The following is a 26,044-nucleotide window of genomic DNA, read 5'->3' as shown; positions in this document are numbered from 1 at the left end:
TGACATTGATGCTGAATACGGGGACCTACTCTACCATTCAGAAGTGTGCTGGCTAAGTTATGGCTCTGTACTGTAGCGGTTTTATTCTTTGAGATCAGAGATCGACCAGTTTTTGAATGAAAAGGACCGACCTCTTCACAAGCTGAGTGACCCTCTACGGTTGGCAGACCTGGCGTTTTTAGTTGATCTCACTGATCACCTCAACACACTCAACAAGAGCCTACAAGGCAAAGACCAACTCGTACCGCAGCTTTATGCGCACATGAAAGCATTCCGTGTGACGCTCCGACTCTTTGGGACACAGTTACGCACCTTCAGTGTCGCACATATCCCCACACTGTCAGAAATCAGATCTGCATTTCCAAAGGCCGTTCTCTCTGATAAAAAGGGGAAATATGTCTCTGTGACCACATCTCTCATGACAGAAATTTCCCAGCGCTTCTAAGATTTTTCTGCCATGGACAACGAAATCAAGCTGTTCACGACTCCCTTCATGATAAATGCAAAGTGAAAGAGCGTCTGCAATTAGAACTTATAGAAATGCAGTGTAATGATTCTTTGAAGAATCAACATCAGCTTCTCTCCTTACTTCTACCGGAGCTTGGAAGAAGCTTAGTTTCCTCTGATGACACGAGCCGCAAAAACAATGACGAGTGTTCAGCTCAACATACATATGTGAACAAACATTTTCTCTGATGATGCTGAATAAAAGCAGACTGAGAACCAAAAAGACCAACAACCAGCTCTGTGACGTTCTTCACATCTCAACCAACAAACTGAAACCTGACCTGCCGGCCATCCTACAGGCCAAAGTGCAACTTAACTGTTCCCACTGAGCACAACTGTGTTCCCGTGAGTGGAAAATATATTACATTCCATGTGTTATTAAGATCTACTACTTAATAAATGTAAGCATTTTATGTTGATAGCATTTTAAAAACAAATATTAGTTAATCTGTTAACAAGTCAAACTTTTTTGTATAACAAGCTTGAAATATATAATTTATTTTTTATCCCAACCCCCTCCTCATACAGGTCTGCTCAGGAGGACCACTATCCAGAAACATCCAGTTGCTCTGAGAATGAGCTGCCAACCTTATTTTTTCTAAAAAAATAATAGAAATCCCATTCATGAAAAGCTGTGTTGTAGGTAATATGTACCTCACCTCAAGGGAGGGGCCAGCTGCTTGTGTATATTTCCATATCTGGTCATTGGCGAAAAAAGTTTGGACACCCCTGGTGTACAGTGTGCTCATCCCTCCTCAGTAACTTGTTTGTTTGTGCGTGCGTGTGTGCGTGTGTGTGTGTGTGTGTGTGCGTGTGTGTGTGTGTGTGTGTGTGTGTGTGTGTGTGTGTGTGTGTGTGTGTGTGTGTATACAGGGTGACACAAAAAGACAGGAACTTTTTAAAAATTCAATAAAACCAAGAGTGATGGAAGAAAAATATTTATTCATAGTAATTGAAACCTTAAAACATGCCATTTAAGAAACAATGAGGGAATTTTCATTTTTTTTAAAAAAACTTCCTGTACATGGCGTTCTCCTGTACGAATGTATTCTTGAAATCAACCTGGGGCTATCTCAAGAGTAAAGTGTACACGACTGGATCAAGAACTCTGGATGAATTAAAACAGAGAATTCAGGATGAAATTCACAGTATCTCAGCTGAGATGTTGCAGCGGTCAATGAGGACTCTCAACAGCAGATTTCAAGAATGCATTTGTAGAGGAGGATGCTATCTACAGGAAGTAATTTTTAAAAAATGAAAATGATGGAATTTTCCATCATTGTTTCTTAAATGGCATATTTTAAGGTTTCAATTACTATGAATAAAATATTTTTCTTCCATCACTCTTGGTTTTATTAGATTGTAAAAGTTCCCGTTTTTGTGTGTGTGTGTGTGTGTGTGTGTGTATATATATATATATATATATATATATACATATATATATGTGAAAAAAATAACTCTGAGACAGGCCGTCATTGTATAATGTCATTTCTATTGTAATGAAAATACAAGAACAATATGATTATATTTGTAAATTAGCTATGTCAATTTTCAGTAAAAGAGGAACCGAAAAATTAGTCAAAAAAAAAAATCATATTTCTGGGTAAAGTAAAACTAGCGCAAAAAATTATAGTGGGAATGAGTTTTTTGTTGTTGATTTTTTTAACTGTTACCACTCAAAGTCTCATTTAGGACATCATAAAGGTTAAAAAAAATGAAGTGGCATTTTGGTGTGTGTGTGTGTGTGTGTAAATTACTTTCGATTAATCACAATTACATATTCATTTTTAATCTATATTAATCGCACTTCATTTTGCGTGAGCAAACAGATTCAAGAAAGAAGGGAACATATATTGTCAAGTGGGGCCTAGTTATTTGAGATCCCAGGAGCAACCACCACCTAAATAAAAGCTTTAAGCAAACCAATGAAAAGTTAAAATGAGAAACTATATAAGTTAACCACATGATTATGCTTATGCTTGATGCAAGAATGATTTTAATAGGCTGATATATATTCTGGAAATGATGATTGCTATAGAAGAGAATTATTTAAAATAAGTTATTTGATCATGCTAAGAAGAATGATTTAAAAAGTGATTCAGTGTAACTAAATGAGTTTTGAATGGAAGTAATCTGTGCTGTTCTGAGCTGTGAGCAGGGCAAAAAGCAGAAGTCACCATGACACTGCAGAAAGGAGGACATTGAGGAAGTTCTGTGGCCAAATATGGTCTTGGCAACATGTCTCAAGCAATGTGTGTGTGTGTTAACAACGGAAGGTGGATGCTGTGTACTTGCTGGAAAAACATGATTTCTGTATTACTGATGTATGTGATAACAAGTTGATTGCATGAGTTAGACGGTGTCAGGGGCGTACCTAGCCAGAGATGTGTGTATTAGAGGATGACGCTATAAAAGAGAGAGTCAGAGACACTGAATTCCGAGTTCTCCCCCGGAGCGGAGAGATGCTGCTCGCCGGAGCTGCAAGAGATGCTGCTCGCCGGAGCTGCCGGAGAGCATTGCCAAAGTTCTGAAGAGTCGACACCGGACCCTTTTGCCCAAGAGATGTGAAGGCAACGCGGGACTTAGGCTCCAGAGTTCGCTGAGAACATCGTTGGAGGCAAAGTCTTTTTCTGACTTTGTTCAACAAGCGAGGACCACACTCTGCTGAAAGGAGAATCCTGAGAGGTCTGCAGTTTTCCAAAGAGATGAAGAGAGGCAAGCACCTACGACATCCAGAGAGGCAAAGGAGGAAGCAGCAGAGGGCTGCTCCACTCCAGGGGCTGGAGGACCCAGTGACCCACCGCAGCCTGATGAGACGGGGGCTTTCCACCACCACCATCCGACTGAGAAGACAGCTGAGACGCCCGCACTTGTGTTCGAGCTGCTACTAAAGATAACTGCCAGACCAACGATTCGGGACCTCTCCACTCCCCCTGCCTAGGAAGAACACCCTCCATCCACAAAGAAGACTTCGTACCGAGTCTACTGGTCGATCGAGTGGCTCTCCCAGATGCAGGTCAAGACGGGGCGTGGCAGCTTGGCCACGCTGTCCACTCTCTCTCCTAAATTTACTAATTAGAGAAGATTCTTAGGTACGCTCAGCTTAGTTTAATTTAGTTAAGTTAGAAATAATCGGAAATAATTAAATTGTTTAATCATGAATTAATGCTGTGCCCCTGCTAATAATTGCTTAATAAAACACTATATTGCATTTAAAGAGAAGTCTAATGAAATGATTATGATTCACCTATTCTGCATAGTGGTAAAAAGTTAAGTTGATTGTGTGCATTAAATCTAATGGTTCTTAAAGGTTACTTTAATCCAACTAGTTATTTAAACATTACCCCTGAGGTTAGTTATCCAAACCTCTAAAACGAACCCAGGAATATCAACAAGTGCCACAGTTTTAAGAGGAAAGCTGTCGTTAACAAACGTGGTCAATAAATCAATTCTACTACTTAGGTGGGCTGCTTAGTAAGAGAGTATTTATTGGAGTAAGAGGGGTAAGACGTTTGGAAGAAGACAGTTAGGACCTAGGCGAGTATTCCTCGACACCAGCTTAATTATTCTGCTGAAACCTGTTAGGTGGAATACTAATAGGCAGATAGAATCTAACGCTTTAAACGGAGAGCTGGTCCTGATTTAACCTGAGGCAAGGGTTAAAGAAGGCTATACTGACCGACAATATATACATTTAACATGTTAACTACACACCTTTGCTTTGGTGAATTGAAAACTTTCCTGTTGAATGTTCATGTTACTGTAAGTTGGTGGACTGTTCAGTCTTTTTTTTTTTTTTTTTTGGGGGGGGGGGGGGGGGGGGGGTTGTACTCAAAAAGAGGGCCATGTGCTGTTTAGCAGAGGGGTATTCAACTAAAATTCAAAGAGCTCCACTCAGAGAAAACAAATTAAAGCAAAGGTCCAGAAAATCTTCTGACTGTCAAATCAAACAAATTCAGTATGGTTCAAAAACATTTTTGACAACATTTATTGGCCTAATAAATAACTTTTGATATCACTGGACATCTTACAGTTTTTCTCAATTGATAAGACACTAAATTCCATTCACTGCACACAGCCACCAACTCACTGCATACATTTCTCAAAAACAGGACTCTGCTGTCAAAATTTTAAACACTATTCATGGTTTGCACAGTTTCCAAAACTCTTGCATTTTTTTGTAAAACACTGAACATGCTTTTTGCTCATTTGAACACACTTTTATTTACTCAAACCACACATTTTTTAAAAAAAAATGAACACTAGGAAGTAGAACTGGGACAATGTTCCAGCACTGCTGTCAAAACTAAGACACACTTTTGCCAATGAACTGCACACTATAAAGCCTGCTGGGAAACAGAATTAGCTGTTAAGAATGCAATTTTTTGTTGAGGTCAGCAGATGGTTAGGATAGTGCATAAAGTAAATTGTTTCAGGTTTATTGTGGTTTACTTTACATGGTATGTAAATGTTTTTCATTTTAGTGACATGTCTATACTGCAACAATACAAGTAGTCAGAAATGTCCTGAGAATACTGTAAAAAATGTGATACATAATTCTTGTTCACAAGTGCCAGTAAAATTACATGACTGACTTTTTCTCTGTTTGATGTGCGTTTGTTCCAGAAAGTTTTTCAGTTGGATTCTGATGATAGGCCACATGAATACATCTGGGACAATGTTAGTTTTCGTAGAGGACTATTGATTCGGCAGTGGTTCAATATGAACCCTCAAGTTTCTGAGGTTTATCTAGCACCATATTCTCCCTTTCTGAATCCTATAGAAGAATTCTCTACATGGAGGTGGAAGGTATATGAATGGCAGCCATACTTTGGGAAAATCTCTTGCAATCAATGGTCTTGGCATGTGGTAAAGTTTCTGTTGATGCATGTCAAGGCTGGATCAGACACACTAGTTCTTTCTTTCCATGTTGCCTGGCCAGAGAAAACATAGCTTGTGATGTTGATGAGGTCTGGTGGCCCTTACCAGGCTGAAAGGACTGATGCAGACGTGGTATAAATATTTGCATACTGTACTGTGTAAACCACAGTGCTGTATTTTTTGTCTAACATTATTTTTATTTTGTAATGTACAGTCAGGCACTGCAGTGACCCCTCTGATTCATTTATAGGATACATTTGTGTTTAAGTTGTCATTTTTGAGGGCTGTAATATTTTTTATACTTCATGTGAAAATACAGTGAGAGAGGAGTGTGTTGTATTTAGCAGTGCAGTGTCCTACTTTTTCTTTGTGTGTCTTAATCTTGAAAACAAAGTTCAAATTTGACAAGAAAGTGCGCTTTTGACACGTGTTCAGTGCTTTGTGAATTGTGTTCAAATAAAAAAAATTGTGTGCAGTGCGTTGGGAAACGTGTACTATTTTTCAGGAACAGTCTCAGGCTTAGTTAGGCTATATAGATCTTTAGTAACACCTAAATCTAAAAAAAAACAACATTTGCACACTTTTCCATTTTTTTCTCTTCTGTCACTCCCCTTATATCTCTGCTGCTTAATGGGAGAACTGAGCTTGGTGTCAAGGTCATTCTCAAACACATTTGGAGCTCACTGGTGAGTCTGGAACTATATTTAGATTGATTATGTGAATCTGTCTTTTCATCTGCAACATTACTCAAAAACAGAACAATGGATTTAGATGAAATTTTCAGGGAACACATGGACCTTCTCATTAGATTTTGGCAGTGAAGCAGCTTATAGTCTGGATCCACGGATTTGTTAAGGATTTTCCATTGCAAGATCTAGCGGCCGGCACACTGTCACCATAACCATGACAACAACTGAACACTGTTTCAGTTACCTGCATCAATTAACTCAACCCGTTACATATTTTGGTCACGCAATTTGGTATCTGTACTACATAATGCACACATGCACAACACTTCTGTGCTCACGCAAAGCAATTTTGAATTCATTTTGTTAGTTTGTGGGTCGATTTATATTAAATGACCAACTCCATGTTGCCGTGATTTCTGAATACACAAATTGAGGAATGAACAGTCTTGGCAGAGTATCGCACTGTCTGAGTGCTATTCTTTTTATCTTTTTGTCTGTCCTCCTCTCATTAGTCCCTCACCTGTTTTCTGAACTCAGCTGCGATGTTTCACAGCTGGAATGCAGAGACCAACTCATTGGCTGAGTAGCGTCACGTTGGATGGCTAAAATCGTACCTAATTGGTCTGTGGGTTTCCTGAGCTGATAAACTAATACCATTGTATACAACACAACACTGGAAAAGCTGCACAGGCAAAATAGAATTGACCAATCAAATTTAAAATACCCGAAATGTGTTGCCAGAGACGTTTTTAAATATTTTGAATGTGATTACTGACAGTGATGGATGAATCCGCATTAAACAATGGATAACGTTAATTTTGACAGCCCTAATATACATATATATATATATATATATATATATATATATATATATACACAGTGCCTTGCGAAAGTATTCGGCCCCCTTGAACTTTTCAACCTTTCGCCACATTTCAGGCTTCAAACATAAAGATATAAAATTTTAATTTTTTGTCAAGAATCAACAACAATTGGGACACAATCATGAAGTGGAATGAAATTTATTGGATATTTTATACTTTTTTAACAAATCAAAAACTGAAAAGTGGGGTGTGCAATATTATTCGGCCCCTTTACTTTCAGTGCAGCAAACTCACTCCAGAAGTTCAGTGAGGATCTCTGAATGATCTAATGTTGTCCTAAATGACTGATGATAAATAGAATCCACCTGTGTGTAATCAAGTCTCCGTATAAATGCACCTACTCTGTGACAACCCGGTCTCACGGGGATTCGTGAAACTGTCACGTAAATTTTTGTTTCGGTTTCGTGCGCACCAACACGATTTCGTCATGTTTTTCGTGCCGCTCACCACGAAATGTTTTTCGTGTTGCTCACAACGAAACCCGCTGTGGTAATCACATCTGAAAGTGGTTTATACCGGCGGATTCATGACGATCTAAGCTGTCCATCGGCGTATACTGCTTGTGTGATCGCGTTTGCGGCCGTCGGACATTCTTTAAATTCCTATGCAAATTGGTAAGTGTACCACCGGGTTATGGTTAGGGTTATGGTTAGGTTATGGTTAGGTTATGGTTAGGGTTATGGTTTGGGACGATGTCATGCAAAATATAGCGTTGGATTCGCCACGGTTTTACATTAAAAATATAATATACCCATTCGTTTGAAATACGTTCTGAGTGGCACGAAAAGTCCGCCGTTTAAAATACATTGGTGCGCATTTTGTGGTGAGCGGCACGAAAAACATGACGAAATCGTGTTGGTGCGCACGAAACCGAAACAAAAATTTACGTGACAGTTTCACGAATCCTCGTGAGATCGGGCTGTCTGTGATAGTCTCAGGGTTCTGTTCAAAGTGCAGAGAGCATCATGAAGACCAAGGAACACACCAGGCAGGTCCGAGATACTGTTGTGGAGAATTTTAAAGCCGGATTTGGATACAAAAAGATTTCCCAAGCTTTAAACATCTCAAGGAGCACTGTGCAAGCAATCATATTGAAATGGAAAGAGTATCAGACCGCTGCAAATCTACCAAGACCCGGCCATCCCTCTAAACTTTCACCTCCAACAAGGAGAAGACTGATCAGAGATGCAGCCAAGAGGCCCATGATCACTCTGGAAGAACTGCAGAGATCTACAGCTGAGGTGGGAGAGTCTGTCCATAAGACAACAATCAGTCGTACACTGCACAAATCTGGCCTTTATGGAAGAGTGGCAAGAAGAAAGCCATTCCTCAAAGATATCTATAAAAAGTCTCGTTTGAAGTTTGCCACAAGCCACCTGGGAGACACACCAAACATGTGGAAGAAGGTGCTCTGGTCAGATGAAACCAAAATGGAACTTTTTGGCCACAATGCAAAACGATATGTTTGGCGTAAAAGCAACACAGCTCATCACCCTGAACACATCATCCCCACTGTCAAACATGGTGGTGGCAGCCTCATGGTTTGGGCCTGCTTTTCTTCAGCAGGGACAGGGAAGATGGTTAAAATTGATGGGAATATGAATGGAGCCAAATACAGGACCATTCCGGGAGAAAACCTGTTGGAGTCTGCAAAAGACCTGAGACTGGGACGGAGATTTATCTTCCAACAGGACAATGATCCAAAACATAAAGCCAAATCTACAATGGAATGGTTCACAAATAAACGTATCCAGGTGTTAGAATGGCCAAGTCAAAGTCCAGACCTGAATCCAATCGAGAATCTGTGGGCAGAGCTGAAGACTGCTGTTCACAAACACTCTCCATCCAACCTCACTGAGCTCGAGCTCTTTTGCAAGGAAGAATGGGCAAGAATTTCAGTCTCTGGATGTGCAAAACTGATAGAGACATACCCCAAGCGACTTGCAGCTGTAATTGCAGCAAAAGGTGGCGCTACAAAGTATTAATGCAAGGGGGCCAAATAATATTGCACGCCCCACTTTTCAGGTTTTTATTTGTTAAAAAAGTTTAAAATATCCAATAAATTTCGTTCCACTTCACGATTGTGTCCCACTTGTTGTTGATTCTTGACAAAAAATTAAAATTTTATATCTTTATGTTTGAAGCCTGAAATGTGGCGAAAGGTTGAAAAGTTCAAGGGGGCCGAATACTTTCACAAGGCACTGTAGATAGACACATAGATTACAAATTGTATTTATATATCGGAATTGTCTTAATTGTTTTTATATTCTTATACCATACATTTTACATTGTCTGAATTGGTATGCTGCCATGGCCAGGTCTCCTTCAGAAAAGAGATTTTTAATCTCAAAGGACTTCCTGGTAAAATAAAGGTTAAATAAATAAAATAATTAAATAAATAAATGGGACTATATCGCATAAATTTCCATTAATTAATTACAGAAAAAATAACGCGTTTAATTGTTACCAGTCAAAAGTTTGGACACACCTTCTCATTTAATGTTTTTTCTTTATTTTCATGACTATACTGTAGATGCTCATGGTGAGAATGCCAAGAGTATGCAAAGCAATCATCAAAGCAAAGGGTGGCTACTTTGAAGAATCTAAAATACAAAATATGTTTTGACTCATTTCACACGTTTTTGTTTACTACATAATTCCATATGTGTTCATTCATAGTTTTCACACCCTCAGTGAGAATCTATATTGTAAATAGTCATGAAAATAAAGAAAAACCATTAAATGAGAAGGTGTGTCCAAACTTTTGACTGGTCGTGTATATATTAGTGGTTGGATGTCATTAAATAAAATAATCTAATTAATTTGAGGCTTTACAATTAATTTATCGCGATCACTCAAAAATTTTTCATTTGATGACTGAATCAATGAATGGACATATACATGAGCTTAAATAACAAAAATGTCTGTTTCATGTATCATTTCATTTATCTGTGCATTTTTCATCTGTCAACTACATTCACAGATTACTGCAAACTCATAGTGCAATTATAGTGATTATATTCCCCATTTAAGACTTTTTGATTGCTTTGCTATGCATTTCAAACTGCATCCCGGTGCATCTCTCCGGAGCTCATTTGCATAAAGTAGACTTGACTTCTACTTTAGGAAAATTTGGTGCGGGCAGCGGAGGTCTGACACAGCTTCATTCCAGTGCTTCTGAAGCTCTCTCAAGTTTTTGAATTGAGTCTTTTCCCTTCCTGTCAACTTCCATTAATATTCTTTGACATAGCCCTCAGCCTTTCCAGCAATGACTTTCCTGACCATTATGTGGACAACTGTCAAGTCTGTAAGTCTTCCCCACGATTGTGGTCACATGAACTTAACCAGACTGAGAAATACACAGTATTTATATTGCTTGAATAGTCATTTACTCAAACCTAAAATTAAGTATTTTACCATTTGGACACATTTTTATTTAATCTTTTAAGTTGTATGCCATAACTAGAACAATTAAAGTAGAAAAATGCTTGAAACTTTTTGCTTTACATGTAATGAGTCCAGAATTTCTTAAAATTTTCAAGTAACAGATTGAACATATTAAACTTTCACAACAGTCTAAGTTTTTGATATGTATCTGTATTTAGTGCTATAAACTAATCCATACACTGAATAACGTCATACCTGACAAAGGACAGCTTCCCCGTCATCCCCACTGTGGGTTACCCTGACAATAACCATATCCCGTTGATGAGAGATGTCTCCTTTCAGCTCCCCCCAGAGCTCCACTTCGCCACCTCCCTGAGAATCCCTGATGTAGACCTTTCCACTTGCCAACATGCTCAGTTCCAGCTCTGTGCTGTCTTCTCTGGTGAAGCTCATTCTGCTGATCTGCATGTGTTGCTCCTCCCTAACTTCCAGACAGAGGCCTGCAGGGCACAGGGTGGAAGCTAGTCCCAGGACCTTGCCACCCTGGCTCAGGTAGGTGAGAAAGCGAGTCTGAAGCTGGGGGCTTAGGTTTTCCTCTTCTGCCAGTACCAGCAGCCGAGTGTTTTCCAGCCAAGGATCACTCAATGCCTGTTGAGGCTGGAGGGGATATATTATGTTGTTTTCCATGTTTATACACTCTGATAAAAGCTGGTGAACTACCTGAAAACGCTCCTGACAACCACCTGTGTACACTAGAACATTTGGTGGTTTGCTGTTGCAGTCAAGTCCACTCTGACCAAAAGACACTTTAGCATCTTGCTCAAGTTCATCCAGACACTCATCCTCACTATCCAGCCCTACTGATTTATCATCAGGAAGGTCTGGAATGTTGTCAGCTGAGGCATATTTGACAGAGAGAATGGTACTGTTCTCCAGTTCCAAACATTCATGGCAGCTGGACAGATGAAGATGGTGTCCATGGCCCTCCATGTGGTGATGATTCTCCAAGTCACCAATCAGTCCTTGATCCTTGGTGCAAAGAAGCGGCTCTGATCCTCGTCGCTCCTCTAAACTCTTCTTTACTTCTGGGATGAGGAGAAGGCTGCCTTTACGGCACTGCATGTGCTGGTAGTCAGCTGGCAGATGATGCAGGAATGGCTCAGGAACAACCTTTTCATTCTGGGCGCTGGCCAGAAATAGTGACGTCACAGTCTTTGGGCTCTGTGGACGCTGCTTCTCCAGCAGCTCACTGAGAGTGGAATCATGAAGTAGGACAGCTGTGGGAATGTCACACAAATACAAAAATGTCAGTACAATCTGGTGACTTATACTTTAAAAATTAATATATACAATCAAATTTTTTCCTGTTAGCAAGGATTTAAAATTATTTCTAACAGTAAATTACACATGAAAATGGCTCAAGCTAAACCATGTAATGCTTTTGGCCAGCTGGGAGCCCTGGCATTACAGAGTTCATATGTGAATGTGCCGAAACACTTGTCTATTTATCAATCAGGAGAGCAATTTTGACAATGGCTGTTCTGTATGGTGCATGCACATGGTGTAAGGAGCTTATCGGGACCTATGTAAATGTCTGTGTAGGTTCTCATTCATCCAGGTCATGGTTATCCAAAGTTGTTTAAATCAATCCACTGGACTTTAAGAAAGCTCCTTGAAAACGTTTTACCTCTCATCCAAGAGCAGAACTGAAGAAGCCTCTTGCCTCAGTTCAGAACTGAAGAAGCCTCTTGGACGTCTTCAAGGAACTTTCTTAAAGTCCAGTGGATTGATTTAAACAGCTTTGGATGACCTATGTAAAGTCAATGTTGTTCTGTCTGGAAATTCATTTACATACATATTTCATTATTATTGTAAAATATGGAAGAAGAGTAATAAAATAGAACATGTGAAATGCAATTGAAGGTAACATACGGACTATCTTTGAAGGGATGAGTCCATTGTCCAACTGGAGGCGATCTTCAATAAAAGCTACACCAAGCCGACTAAAGTTATCTACACTGGCCTGAGCCACTGCCCTGAATGGCTGGCCAGGGCAACTGGCCAGAGGTAGGCAGTAGTCAGACCACTTCAGGACCTGCACACAACACAACACACACCACTGGTTAGCTGACAGTCAATACTGATACCTGGTACTGATACTGAGATCTCATCGGACTGTTTAATATGCTGCCATTAGTGTGCAAAACAGTCATCAAGGCAAACAGTCGCTATTTAAGGAATATGACGTGCAAAACATTTCACATGTGAGATGTCTTCGATTTTATTCTACACTGCACTGCAAAAAACAAGAAAAAAATCATAACTTCAATAAATAGATGTGTCCAAACTTATTTCAAACCTACCGCACGTTGGTAGGTCATTCTTGATTTATAATTATGATGCCTGCATTTAGAAAACTGATTTGAAAAAAATTTAACAATCTAAAAAAAATGTAACCTAAAAAAAATGAGTTTCAGGATAACAAACTTGTGTGCTAGGGAAATCAGAGAAATTAAGTCTTAACACCCAGTTTTGTCATGGTAAAATGACTGTTTATAAATATGACATGGAAAGAAATGTGTGGTGCCTACTTTCTCATTCGATGTGTGAGGAGAAGGGTAGCCCACTCTGTTTCCTGTAGCTTCTATGATGAATGAAATATTTTCTATTTGTGGACCACAAGCCAGAGAGGACCCCAAAAGAGCAGTCCATTTGCTAAGGTCATCACATGCCTGGGGACAGCACAGACAAGAATTACTTCAAACACTACAAGACTGTTAGACACCAATTAGTAGTTGATCAAAGTAGTGATGAAACACTTGAGGTACAAAATAAGATCACACAATGCAAAAACTGTGCAGAAGCACACTCAGAGATCACACTGACACAGAGACTTAGTGTTAGTGTATGGTGCCAATTGATCTACCAGGCCACCCCTTGATGGAGAAATTTTCGAGGGCTGAATGGATGAAATGGTAGTCCATAAAAACAGAAACTGTATTTCTTTCAGTTAAGTCTGATACACTCATTAGCATAAGCCTCAAATGCTACAAAAGTCTAAGAAGCTCAGCACTGATCTGAGAAAGCAATTCAGTAAATTGAACAAACCAGGACATTCACCTAGAGGCATTCACAGCAGCTACACATCCCAAAGTCAGAAAAAAGGTTTAAAGTACAGCTGTGTCACTACCACAGTCTGGAAGAACACTTGAGCCTGCTGCTGAGAGACAGATGGTCAGGATAGTAAAGTCAATCAAGAATCACCAAAATGAAGGTTTGCAATGAATTAGAGGCTGCCTGAACACAGGTGTCAGAGTACATTTTCAATTCAATTTTATTTATATAGCACCAATTACAATTCAAATTGTCTCAAGACGCTTTACAGAGCCCATATGCCTGAACCCCCAGAGCAAGCGCCTTTGAATGTAAAGCACATTCAAAGGTGCTTCTCATCACTGTACACTTAGAGGCAGGAGGTAGAGGGTAGGCCTTGTTCCAGAAGTGGCACCTGAAAGTTCGACTGAAGTTTGCAGATCACATAGAAAAAGAAATGGCCTTCTGGAGGAAAGTTCTTAGGTCAGATGAAAAAAAAATTAGCTATTGGGCCAAAATGATCAGAAATATGTTTTGCTGCCAGTGTAACTGGTGCTTGACACAAAGTAAGTGGAATAATAAAGAAGGATTATTTCAACATTCTTGAAGAAAGCCTAAAATCATCAGTCACAAGGTTTGGTCATGAAGGCAGTTGGGTGTTCCAACAAGACAATGACCTCAAACAAACATCAAAAATAGTTAAGTAATATTTAAATCAGGCTAGAATGAGAGTTTTAGATTGGCCTCCCAATGTCCTTACTTAAACCCAAATCAGTAACCTGTGGACTGTGATGAAGAAGAGGAGTGGTCAATGATATAACCACAAGCTTGTCAGAAGCTTGTGGATGGCGACCAAAAGTACCTAACTGAGGCAACAATGGCCAATGGACAGCAAAGTAAATATCAGCACTACCGTATGTATATTATTAAAACCAGCAGACGGTTATATTTTCAGAAGACCTATAATAAATCTTTAAAAGAAACAAAGTACAAGATTGTTTGTTGTTGCTCCTTAGAATTTCCAATGATAGAGTTTGTGGTTGAGCCTGATGACTGTATCAAATTAGCCCAGATTAGATAATTTTATTTTTATTATTTGGAGCACTTTAATGTTTTTTGTTATTATTTCAACTGAACTATAGTTTGTTGTTCTAAACTATATTTTTTATTAATTTAGTTTTTTTAATTGTTTGTATAGTTGTATTTCAGAATAGTGCAAATGGTGCACATATTGTTAAAAGGTAAATTAATGTCCTTTCCCTGTGTCTTTTACTGATTGGTTGCTTAACAATACATTTGTACCATGTTGCAGTCAGATGGAGTACCTACCACGACCTACTGTATTACTGTTACTGTAATCTGTGGTGTGAGTTTGTGAAGACAGATACACTATATTACCAAAAGTATTCGCTCACCCATCCAAATAATCACGATCAGGTGTTCCAATCACTTCCATGGCCACAGGTGTATAAAATCAAGCACCTAGATATGCAGACTGCTTTTACAAACATTTGTGAAAGAATGGGTCGCTCTCAGGAGCACAGTGAATTCCAGCGTGGAACTGTGAGAGGATGCCATCTGTGCAATAAATCCAGTCGTGACATTTCCTTGCTCCTAAATATTCCACAGTCAACTGTCAATTGTATTATAAGAGAGTGGAAGTGTGTGGGAACAACAGCAACTCAGCCACCAAGTGGTAGACCACGTAAACTGACGGAGCGGGGTCAGCGGATGCTGAGGCGCATACTGCCAAGAGGTTGCCAACTTTCTGCAGAGTCAATCGCTACAGACCTTCAAAGTTCATGTGGCCTTCAGATTAGCTAAAGCACAGCGCCCAGAGAGCTTCATGGAATGGGTTTTCATGGCCAAGCAGCTGCATCCAAGCCATACATCACCAAGTGCAATGCAAAGCATCAGATGCAGTGGTGTAAAGCATGCTGCCACTAGACTCTAGAGCAATGGAGACATATTCTCTGGAGTGACCAATCACACTTCTCCATCTGGCAATCTGATGGACAAGTCTGGGTTTGGCGGTTGCCATGAGAACCATACTTGTCGAACTGCATTGTGCCAAGTGTGAAGTTTGGCGGAGGAGGGATTATGGAGTGCGGTTGTTGTTCAGGAGCTGGGCTTGGCCCCTTAGTTCCAGTGAAAGGAACTCTGAATGCTTCAGCATACCAAGACACTTAGAGCTGGCCCCTTCCTCTTCCTCTTCCAACATGTCTGTGCACCAGTGCACAAAGCAAGGTCCATTAAGACATGGATAACAGAGTCTGGTGTGGATGAACTTGACTGACCTGCACAGAGTCCTGACCTAAACCCCATAGAACACTTTTGGGATGAATTAGAGCGGAGACTGAGAGCCAGGCCTTCTCATCCAACATCAGTGTGTGACCTCACAAATGCACTTCTGGAAGAATGGTAAAAAAATTCCCATAAACACACTCCTAAACCTTGTGGACAGCCTTTCCAGAAGAGTTGAAGCTGTTATAGCTGCAAAGGGTGGACCGACGTCATACTGAACCCTATGGATTAGGAATGGGATGTCACTTATGTTTATATGCGAGTCAAGGCAGGTGAGCGAATACTTTTGGCAATATAGTTTATCTTAATTTTTTATTAGTTTAGGTAGATTGTATTCCGAACCAAAAGTCAAAAAGTTCAGGTTCAGGAATACTTTTCACTTTAAGTCCTGTAACTAGCATGTTGGCCTTCTCAGTGGGAAATTTGAATACAAAAAATCCAATCAAATTCAATCACACTTTATTTATAGTGCACTTTTCATACAAAGAATGTAACGCAAAGTGCTGTACAACATTTAAAAACATTAAAAACAAAAAGACCCATCCCACCCTCCCTCCATATAGGCGCACAACTGCGCACACACACACACACACACACACACACACACACACACTTTCACCACTGACTGTAGGGAGACATGGCATGACACTGACGATTGTGGAAAACGCCTCCATTGGGGCCGTCCACACTGAGAGGAGCTCCAGGCCATGCCTGCCGGAGGCGCCGGCACCCAGACCCCCCCCCATCCCGACAGACACGGGGACCCCCACACCGAGGTGGGGAGCCCCCCAACCAGCTGAGCTGAGGGGACCCGTGGACAATACCCCCAGCAGCAGACTAGACACAGCCCCCAATGTGGAGGACCCCCCTGAGGAAACACTGGAGTTAAAAGAACTAAAATAAAATAAACAAATAAATAAGTAAAGCACATAAAGTTAAAACAGTAAAATACATAAGATAATAAATAAGTAATGATAAGAACATAAGAAGGCTTAAAAGGTCAGTTAAAAGCCTGATTAAAAAGGTGAGTCTTTAAATTTCTTTTAAAAACATCGACAGTCTCTGCAGTCCTGATGTTCTCCCTCAGGCTGTTCCAGAGGCGGGGGCCATAATGGCTAAACGCCGCCTCACCATGGGTTTTTGTCCTGGTCTGTGGTATAATTAAAAGGCCGCTGCCAGAGGACCTCAAGGTCCACGAGGGTCGGTATGTTAAAAGGAAATCGGACACATAAGAAGGCGCAAGGCCGTTAAGGCATTTAAAAACTAATAAAAGAACCTTAAAGTTGATCCTGAAGCGGACGGGGAGCCAATGCAGCGACTTTAAAACTGGTGTAATGTGTTCCCGCCCTCTGGTCCTCGTCAGCACGCGTGCAGCTGAGTTTTACAGTAACTGGAGATTTAAAATACTCTTTTTGGGAAGACCAGAGAGCAGGGCATTACAATAGTCTAAACGAGAGGAGATAAAAGTATGCATTAGCACCTCCATGCTGGCCTGAGAGAGAAACGGGTGGACTCTAGCTATATTGTTAAGATGATAAAAACCTATCTTTGTTATGTTTTTAATATGTGGGATAAAATTCAGCTCAGAGTCAAAAATAACACCCAGGTTTTAGACAGATTGTGCTAGTTTAAAATCTTGTAATTTAGATAAAAGTTTCTCTCTCTGGCCTTCAGGACCTATAACTAAAACCTCAGTTTTGTCCTGGTTGAGCTGTAGGAGGCTCGCTGCCATCCATGACTTAAAGACCCACCGAGGAAGATTTTTATACTCGTAACAAAGTCTCATATTAATGTGGATGAATCTTCGTTATTTACACTTATCAATGCCCCCATTTTCGATTCATGAATCATTTTGGTTTTGTAAATATTTGTATTTTATTAATTATTTGTCAACTCGTCTAGAATTTCTTGTGAGAGATGGAGCGATTTACAGCAAATACGGTGCGCGTGCGCTGACGGAGCGTAGCAGAGCGGAGCTAGTTGTTTTTAGCAGTAGCAGAGTGGAGAGTTGGTTGAGAAGACGGCACACATGGAGCACAAAAGGAAGCGAACGGAGCAAAGTCTGCAAGCAAAAAGGTTGTCAGATCGACAACGAAGCAAAAGAAAAGTTCATCTTGGACAGGCATTTCAGAGGTGGAGAGAATTCCGGGAGCAAAAAGGAATCAAAACAGATGCCGAGCTGTCTGTGCATCTCCTAGACAGGTACGTAACTTTAGCTCTTTGTAAGTTTGATACAATTCTTTTGTCTTTTGTGTGTGTTGCTTGCGATGTGTGGTTAGTAGACTATGGGATTAGTTTGACTGTGACTGGCTTAGTTGACTAACTTTGTGGCAAAAACACTGTGTGGGTATTGGCAACATCGTATCGTTTACGAGGGTTTGCGACAGTGCGCGCCGAGGCTCACTGGAAATGTAGCGTTGCTTCGACAACACTACATTTCCGCTAAAATCTTCCTCGGTGGGTCTTTAATGTCTAAAATACACTTTAAAGGGGTATCTATTGGCCCTGTGTCATCAAGAGACATGGCAATGTACAGCTGTGTATCATCAGCGTAGCTATGTAAACTGATGCAGTTTCTCCTGATAACTTCCCCAAAAGGAAGCATATAAAGATTAAAAAGATTGGGACCTAAAATTGACCCTTGGGGAACCCCACACCTAGTTTCATGGGTTCCTGAGGAACACGTATCCATACTTACATAAGTATGGTCTGTAAGATTAGAGTTGAACCAGTTAAGCACAGTACCAGAGAGGCCGACCAGGTGTCTGAGTCTGTTTAATAAAATGTGATGGTCTACTGTATCAAAAGCAGTGCTTAGATCCAGTAGAACCAACACTGTTAGTTTTTTATTATCTAAATTACACCTGATATCATTTAAAATCTTTAAAGTGCTGTCTCTGTACTGTGGTTCATCCTGAAACCAGACTGATGTTTTTCTAAAATGTTAATTCTGTTCAAAAAGTCATTGACTTGGTTAAAAACCGTTTTTTCTAAAATTTTACTTAAAAATGGGAAGTTACAGGACAGTAGTTATTAAAAACATTGGGATCTAAATTGCTCTTCTTCAGAAGAGGCTTCACCACCGCCGTTTTAAAGGCAGTGGGGAAGACACCCGTCTGAAGAGAGCATGTCATTATGTTTGAAAACTGTTCCTCAAAGAATCCATAAAATTATTTTAAGAGTGGTGTGGGAATAGGATCTAAAACACATGGTTGTTGGGTTTACTTGGGAGAAAACTCGACCAAGTGTCCTTGCATCAACCAGGGCAAAACTCTCCAGGGTTTTCTCAGGAAAGGACAGCAGATCAGATGTGTTAACAGATAAAACTTGGTGGGATAAAAGGCTGGATCTGATGTCCTTAATTTTGGTTCTGATGTGGTCTGCAAAGTTCTCACAAAGAGTGTCAGATGGTGTCTTAAAAACTTCATTAAAATTAGTGCCTGCTAAAACATTAAGGTGGTAGTCTACCCAATTTATTAAACAATTTATTTTGTTATAATTTCTAAACAATGCAACCAATCAACACAAAACTTGGCACAAAGAAAGATAGATTCAGTAGAAGCATTTTAGATTTAGCTGAAGTCTGCCACATTTTATAGTTTCCATGGTAGCAACAGATTTGGCGCGATACAAAAAATCTTGTGGAACAAATATCTTCAGAAGGAAAATAGCTATCAACACCAAATTTGGTGTGCTGACTCCTTATGTTATTATGTATGTTTTAAGTAGACAGATTTTTACTTCATCTAATATTTTTGCTCAAATAGAAAAAAAACGACTCTTTTCATGGTCATCATTCAAGTATACAAAAATAGGAAAAATTGTCTACTTAAAACATACATAATAACATTCAAGTGACTTTCCTGACTTGAACAAGTCAATGATTCCCTTTTTCAGATCTGTGCTGTGCTCCTTTGACTTTCACATTATAGTGTTTGTGGGCATTTTTTTCCAATGAGCCCTATTTAAATGGTCTCAGAGAAGTCACCAGCTGTCATTCATAATCACTCACAAGAAGCTAAAAGGCCACGCTATGAAGCTCATTTCATTGACACAACTTTCTAAGTCACCAAAATTGCTAATTCATGTTGCCGTATGTATATTTTTGACTCAACAGGTTTGGTCACTTTTGCTGTTAACCCATAATAAAGTCATAAAAGAACCAAACTTCATGAATGTTTTTTGTGACAAAGAAGTATCTGTTCCAATCACTCTATCAGAGAAAAATCAGAGTTGTAGAAATAATTGGAAACTCAAGAGAGCCATGACGTTGTTCTTTACAAGTGTATGTAAATTTTTGACCATAACTGTACACCTTGTAGCATAGTTCATGCAATCACAAATTTTGTGCTGCATGTGGACTCCAACTGTTTGAAGAGAGATGACAAAATTTTTAATCATGCTGTGTAAGGGTGTAACGAAATTTCATCCCACGAAATTTCGCGGAATAAAAAATGGCGAAATAAAATTGAAAGACGCTTGAAATAAAAAACCCGAAGGGGCGCCGCGCACCACTGAGACTGATGATTTTTGACCCTCCTCGTCTACTGTAGTAAAACACTCGCTTCAAAACGGAGGAAGACGAGGTTGAGGAATTAGCTGACACTCCTCCGTCAAATAAATCGGTTGTGTGAACCTATTTTTGCTTCCTATGAAAACAACGAAAGAACTGTGAGAAGATTGTGGATAAAACAAAAACCATGTGCAAAATATGCTGCTACAGTTCACCGTATACTGCGGCGAGTACAACTAGTTCACAGTTCAGACATTTATATGTCTAGACTGCAGCTCCGAGGACTGCTATTTGTTTTCCTTTTCATTCAAGAATGTAGTTATCCTGATTATTACAACAACAAAGCACTTTGTTATTGAGATTTTATGTTTGTATTTGCACTGTAGTCTAAATAAGGGGAAAAAAATACAATTTTGTTTTTTCAAAAAGCATTTATTTTGTACTGATGCAGCATGATTTTTTGTATGTCTGCATAAGGAAGAAAATAAAGAAAATTAGATTTTTGCATAACTTCCTACTGTTGGGGATTTTCTTTAATTTTTATTTCGTATCGTGAGTATTTTGTATCGTTTTGTGAGTTGACCATTTCGTTACACCCCTAATGCTGTGGGATCATTGGTGGGTTTAAAGAAAACTGTTAGAGCACAGATGTCATCAAACTTCACTGAGGTGGAAGGCTTTGTATGAGAAAAAGACAAAGATTCAGGAGAGAAGCATAAAAACTTGTCACTACTAACTGCAATCACTTATTTCAGGTTATCAACGGAAATGGATAGTCTGCTAAGTCCTGAGGACAGGGATTGAATAATAGTCTGGGGAGCTTTTCTTCTTTCATTGAAATTCAAAATTGCGCTCTTGAAGTTACCAAGATTACTTGTGTGTGTCAATAAATATGAATTTTCAGGCTACTGGCACACAAGGATGTTGGGAAATTTCTCAGATTTAGCTTTCTATATTTTATTTACGTACTTGTTGTGGTTGAGTACCAACAATTCCTTGTGTGTGCAAGCTGACTTGGGAATAAAAGCCTTTTAATTGTGAAATAAATTGGCACAGTTATGCACAAAATGCAAGTGAAAAAACACAGGTATAGTGTCATGAAAAAGCATTTGCCTCCTTTAGAATTTTTATTTTTGCATATTTGTCCTCTGTATATGTTTCAGATAATCAAACTAATTTTACTGTATGACAAAGATAACCCACAAAAACACAAAATGCAGTTTTTAGATGATTATTTTGTTTTTGACTGAAAATACTGTCCAACCCATCTTGTCCTATGTATAAAAGTAATTGCTCCCTTAGCTACCAATCTACCAAATTCATTTAGCAAATGGGTGAAATTATACCAGCCACACCCACATATGATTACCCCAGGCTTGTTGAACCTAAACAACAACTAAATAGAACCTGTCTGGCATTGTGAAGTAGCTAAAAGTAGCACATGATGCCACGTTCCAAACAGATTCAAGAACTGACGAGAAAGAATTATGTTCATTTTGCTGTTTGTTATTATAAGATAGCGTTACTTTTGAATCAACAATTCAGTAAAAAAATTGTAAGAAACTTCCCAGAAGTGCCTGACTTACCAACATTTCTCCAAGAGCACATTGATAACTAATCCAGGAGGCCACAAAAGAACCCAGTTGAACCTCAAAAGATTTGCAGGCCTCACTGGTCTCAGTTAAAGTCTATCTAAATAATTCCACATTGAGGAAAACACTGGGAGAAAATGGTATAGATGGGAGAGAAGCAAGGCATAAACCACTACTGGTCAGAAACAACATAAACACTTGTCCAGCATTTGCAAAAAAAATATCTGGATAAGCCCCAAGACTTTTGGGATAATAGCCTGTGGACTGATGAGTCAAAAGGGGAATTTTTTGGAAGACATGGGTCCGTTACATTTGGTGTAAAGCTAATACTGAATTTCACAAGAAGAACATTATACGAGTGAAACATGGTGGTGGTAGTGTGATGGTTTGGGGCTGCTTTGCTTCCACAGGACCTATACGATTGGTCATAACTGATGGAGTCATGAATTCTACTCTCTATCAAAAAAAACATCCTGGAGAATATCCACCATCAATTTATGACCTAAAGCTTAAAGCTCGTGTCCGGAGTTTGAATCGCAGCGTCTCCCAAAACACTGTTGGTCCCACCCTCCCTCTGATTTCGCCCCTTTATTTGTGCACGCGTGCAGTACCTGAGAGGGGTGCCCGGAGTGCTGCAGCATCTTGCCTGTTTTGATGTTTTCCACTCTTCTACATTTAGTACATTTAGTATATAATAAAGGAATTACGTTAGAATTCTGTATTGAGTCTAACTTGTCCTAATACCAAAATAACATGTATCTGCTAGGACGAACGAGTAAAGTTTCAATATGTGATTACACTCGTGTATCCCTCTCGATGACGTTGTTTATCAAACTTAGTGCATTTACGCGTGTATATGTGTTACATTGTTTATTTATTTCTGTCTAGAGTTCAGAATTGCATGACTCCTCTGACGAAGAGTATGTCCCAGGCGCCCCAACATCTTCCTCCAGAGGTCGGGCATCTAAACGAAGCCGTCAGGCGGGCTATGGAGGCCGTGGTTGGAGAGCGACGCGAGCACCCCGAGCCAAAAAACGTCCTGCAGTCTCTTAGCCTGACAAGCCGTGGGATTGGTAACTTTTCTGGAAGTTGCTGATCCCTGATGCTCTCTCCTCCACAAGCAAAACAAATGTGCGCGCGATTGCATAGTGCGTTGCTCGCCCACCTCTGCATGGGCTTGCTTGCTGTGCGCGTTACCGTTGATTGATAGCATGACAAAGCTGAAGCTCTAACTTGATTGGTCGGCAGCGCTTTTTGGAATAACATGGGGGTCTATGAGAGGAAGGCGGAGCTCAAGAATAAATTTTCATATCGCATCATACTAACATTATATTATAGTATCGAACTAGACTAACACATTTAAGCATTGTTAAACAATGTTACATAAATTGAAAACAAACGGAAACTCCGGACATGAGCTTTAAGCACAAATGATTGACGCAGCACGACAAAGACCGAAAGCACACAAGCAAGTCCAGCAAGACTGAATGGCTTAAAAAGAACAAAATTAACATTTTGGAGTGGCCAAATATTCGGATCCGTTCGTCTGGTCTCCCGGGGGATGATACAGGTTTTCAATAAATCTTTAATAAAGCATCATTTTAAAAAAGCATTTTGTGTGATGTGGGTTCTTTTTGTCTAATTTTCAATAAATATAAATATTTGTTTGATGATCTGGAACATTTACGTGTGAAACATATGCAAAAATAGAGGATTTCAGTTGGGAAGCAAATACTTTTTCACAACACTAAATATGACAGTAAAATATGCTAAGTCTTAATGCAAAAAAAATGATACAGGAGGAACTGGGAAAATAAAGGTAGGCATTGCAGTATGCAAAATATGGTAGGAGAAATGAAAAAAGTTGTAAAATTAAAAAAGAAAAAAAACAATTTCAAAGGTGAGAGGTGGGAATACAGTTCTTAACAGTACACGTAAATAGGGCCCGACCGTTTTATCGGCCGGCTAATAGCCCTTTTCAAAATAATCATCATCGGCCAGCGTTATACCGATTAAACGCCAATATATTCTTAATTTCTCATAAAACAGTAAATGTTAAGTGTCTGAGTCACCCAAAATGATGCCCTTGCGCCATTTGTCCATGCAGCTCTGACTCCATTCAGTCCTTAGTTCTCACTGCTGTCTTATCAGTAACGTACAGGAGTAAGCTACAACCACACTACAGGAGTGGGCTACGCAGAACTTGCCAACAAGTATTTTTATAATGACGTTGTGAAATAAACAATGACTCAACATGTCTCCTGTTTCAGTTTAAATCTCTTTGCCATATGTTATGACGAATGGCGCATGCTTCGTTGTGTCAGTCATGCATTTTCGTTTATGTTGCATTGACAAGTTGTGCAAACCTAGTTTAAGGTACACCCTGTCTGTTTATGTTAGCAATAACATTTCTGTAGATATGCCAACCTACTGTAGCGCTAGCTAACAGCTTAAAAGCCAGTAAGTAGCTGTAGAAATAACATAAGGGCACAAAATATTTAAGAGTAGGCTACAGAATAGGGATGCACATTGTTAACCGTTTAACCGTTAACCGATAACAGGAACTTTGACCAATTAATACTATCGGTTAATTTTGTTTATTAGCTACGTAATTCAATCAACTCATGGGGGCGTGTCGACAGGTGCAACACATGCCATCACGTGCTTTCCACCACAGCCCACTTTACAGCAAAGATGAAGAGAGCAAAAAGGAGTTCTGTGTGGGACAATTTCGACCGGAAAGGGGAGGAGGTCATTTGCAAATTATGCGGTACAGCACTGAAATACTCCAGCAGTACGAGTACGATGCAGTACCATTTAAGAAACAAGCATCCAGGATCAGACGATGGAGGACCATCGCAGCTAACTTTTCCCTCCATGATGGCCGGGAGAAAGTGTGACGCGCGGCGTTCTGAGAAGATAATGGAAAAAATCTGTTCAATGGTGGAAAAAGACATTTTGCCCATCAGTGTGGTCAGTGGTGACGGGTTCCAGGAGGAGGCTATATCGAGCCTAATTACCAAATTCCATCAAGACCGACCATTACCCGATGATTAGAGGCTCGTTTTGAGGAGAGGAAAAAAGAACTGAAAACGCGACTTGCAAGTACTAAGTTCGTGGCTATTACAACGGACTGCTGGACCGCGCTCACAACAGAGAGCTACGTGACAATTACATGTCACTATATCGATGAGTACTGGAAAGTTAATTCTGCCGTCCTGTTAACACAGAGCATGCCAGGTAGACACACAGCTGAAAATCTCACAGCTAAACTGGTTGATGCAGTGGAGACGTGGGGACTTAGTGGGAAAGTGTCCGCATGCGTCCACGACAACGCGCGCAACATCGTGGCAGCCAACTCTCCCGGACGGGTCAGCTGGGACTCGAGCCCCTGTTTTGCACATACACTGCAGCTGGCGGTAAATGACGGATTTAACATGTTTGTGCATCGTGTTATTGTTGCAGCGGGGCGGCTTGTCAGGCACTTCAACCACAGCACACCTGCATGCAAGGCACTGGAGGCCAAACAGGACCAAATGCAACTTCCGAAGCACCAGCTTATCCAGTCATGTAAAACGAGATGTAACTCTGTGTGTGACATGATGGTACAACTGCTTGAACAACGCTGGGCAGTGACAGCTGTTCTGTCCGACCGAGCAGTTACAAAATTGCAAGAAGCAAGAACCCTGGAGATCAGAGATGAACACTGACAGATAATGGAGGAGATTTTGCCAGTGTTGGAGAAGCTGAAATGTGCGATCACTGTCATGTCCACAGAAAAGGAGGTGTCAGTTTTGAACATTTATCCCATCACCTTCAGCCTTATCAACAAACACCTGATCAGCGCTGAAGATGACAGCCCAAGAGTTAAAGAGTTCAAGGCGAAGGTGCGACAGTCCTTGTGTTACCGCATGGAGGTAAGCTAATTATTATTATTATTAAGGTCCGAGCACCAAGGGTGCCGAGGACAGGCGGTGCAAGGGCACTTACTGTCCAAGGCACCAGCGGTGCCTAGGACCCTATTGAAACGCACCGCCTGTCCTCGGCACCCTCGGTGCTCAGACCCTAATGAAACCCTAGGGGTTTTTTTTGTTTTTTTCTCCCGGCAAATGAATTGCCTTTTTGGCGGCCTTATCATATCCCAAAACGCGTGAAATTTGGCGTGCACATCAGGACTGGCGAAAAATTTGATATTTT

The 26,044-nt window shown here is 40.1% G+C and overlaps 1 protein-coding gene across 1 annotated transcript in view; it reads right to left on the bottom strand.

Moving 5' to 3' along the window:
• Positions 1–26,044, bottom strand: part of hlcs (holocarboxylase synthetase (biotin-(proprionyl-CoA-carboxylase (ATP-hydrolysing)) ligase)) — a 137,182-nt gene that overhangs the window by 95,290 nt on the left and 15,848 nt on the right. Inside the window, exons 2-4 of the mRNA XM_051937652.1 lie at positions 12,937–13,077; positions 12,278–12,440; positions 10,601–11,622 (exon numbers count right to left, since the gene is read on the bottom strand). Coding sequence (XP_051793612.1) covers positions 10,601–11,622; positions 12,278–12,440; positions 12,937–13,077 — 1,326 coding nt within the window. The remainder of the gene's footprint in view (positions 1–10,600; positions 11,623–12,277; positions 12,441–12,936; positions 13,078–26,044) is intronic.

This window comes from Acanthochromis polyacanthus, chromosome 17, assembly GCF_021347895.1.
Source record: "Acanthochromis polyacanthus isolate Apoly-LR-REF ecotype Palm Island chromosome 17, KAUST_Apoly_ChrSc, whole genome shotgun sequence".
NCBI classification, from domain to species: domain Eukaryota; kingdom Metazoa; phylum Chordata; class Actinopteri; family Pomacentridae; genus Acanthochromis; species Acanthochromis polyacanthus.
The sequence above is the reverse complement of the archived record's forward strand: the minus strand, read 5'-3'. Positions and strand labels throughout refer to the sequence as shown.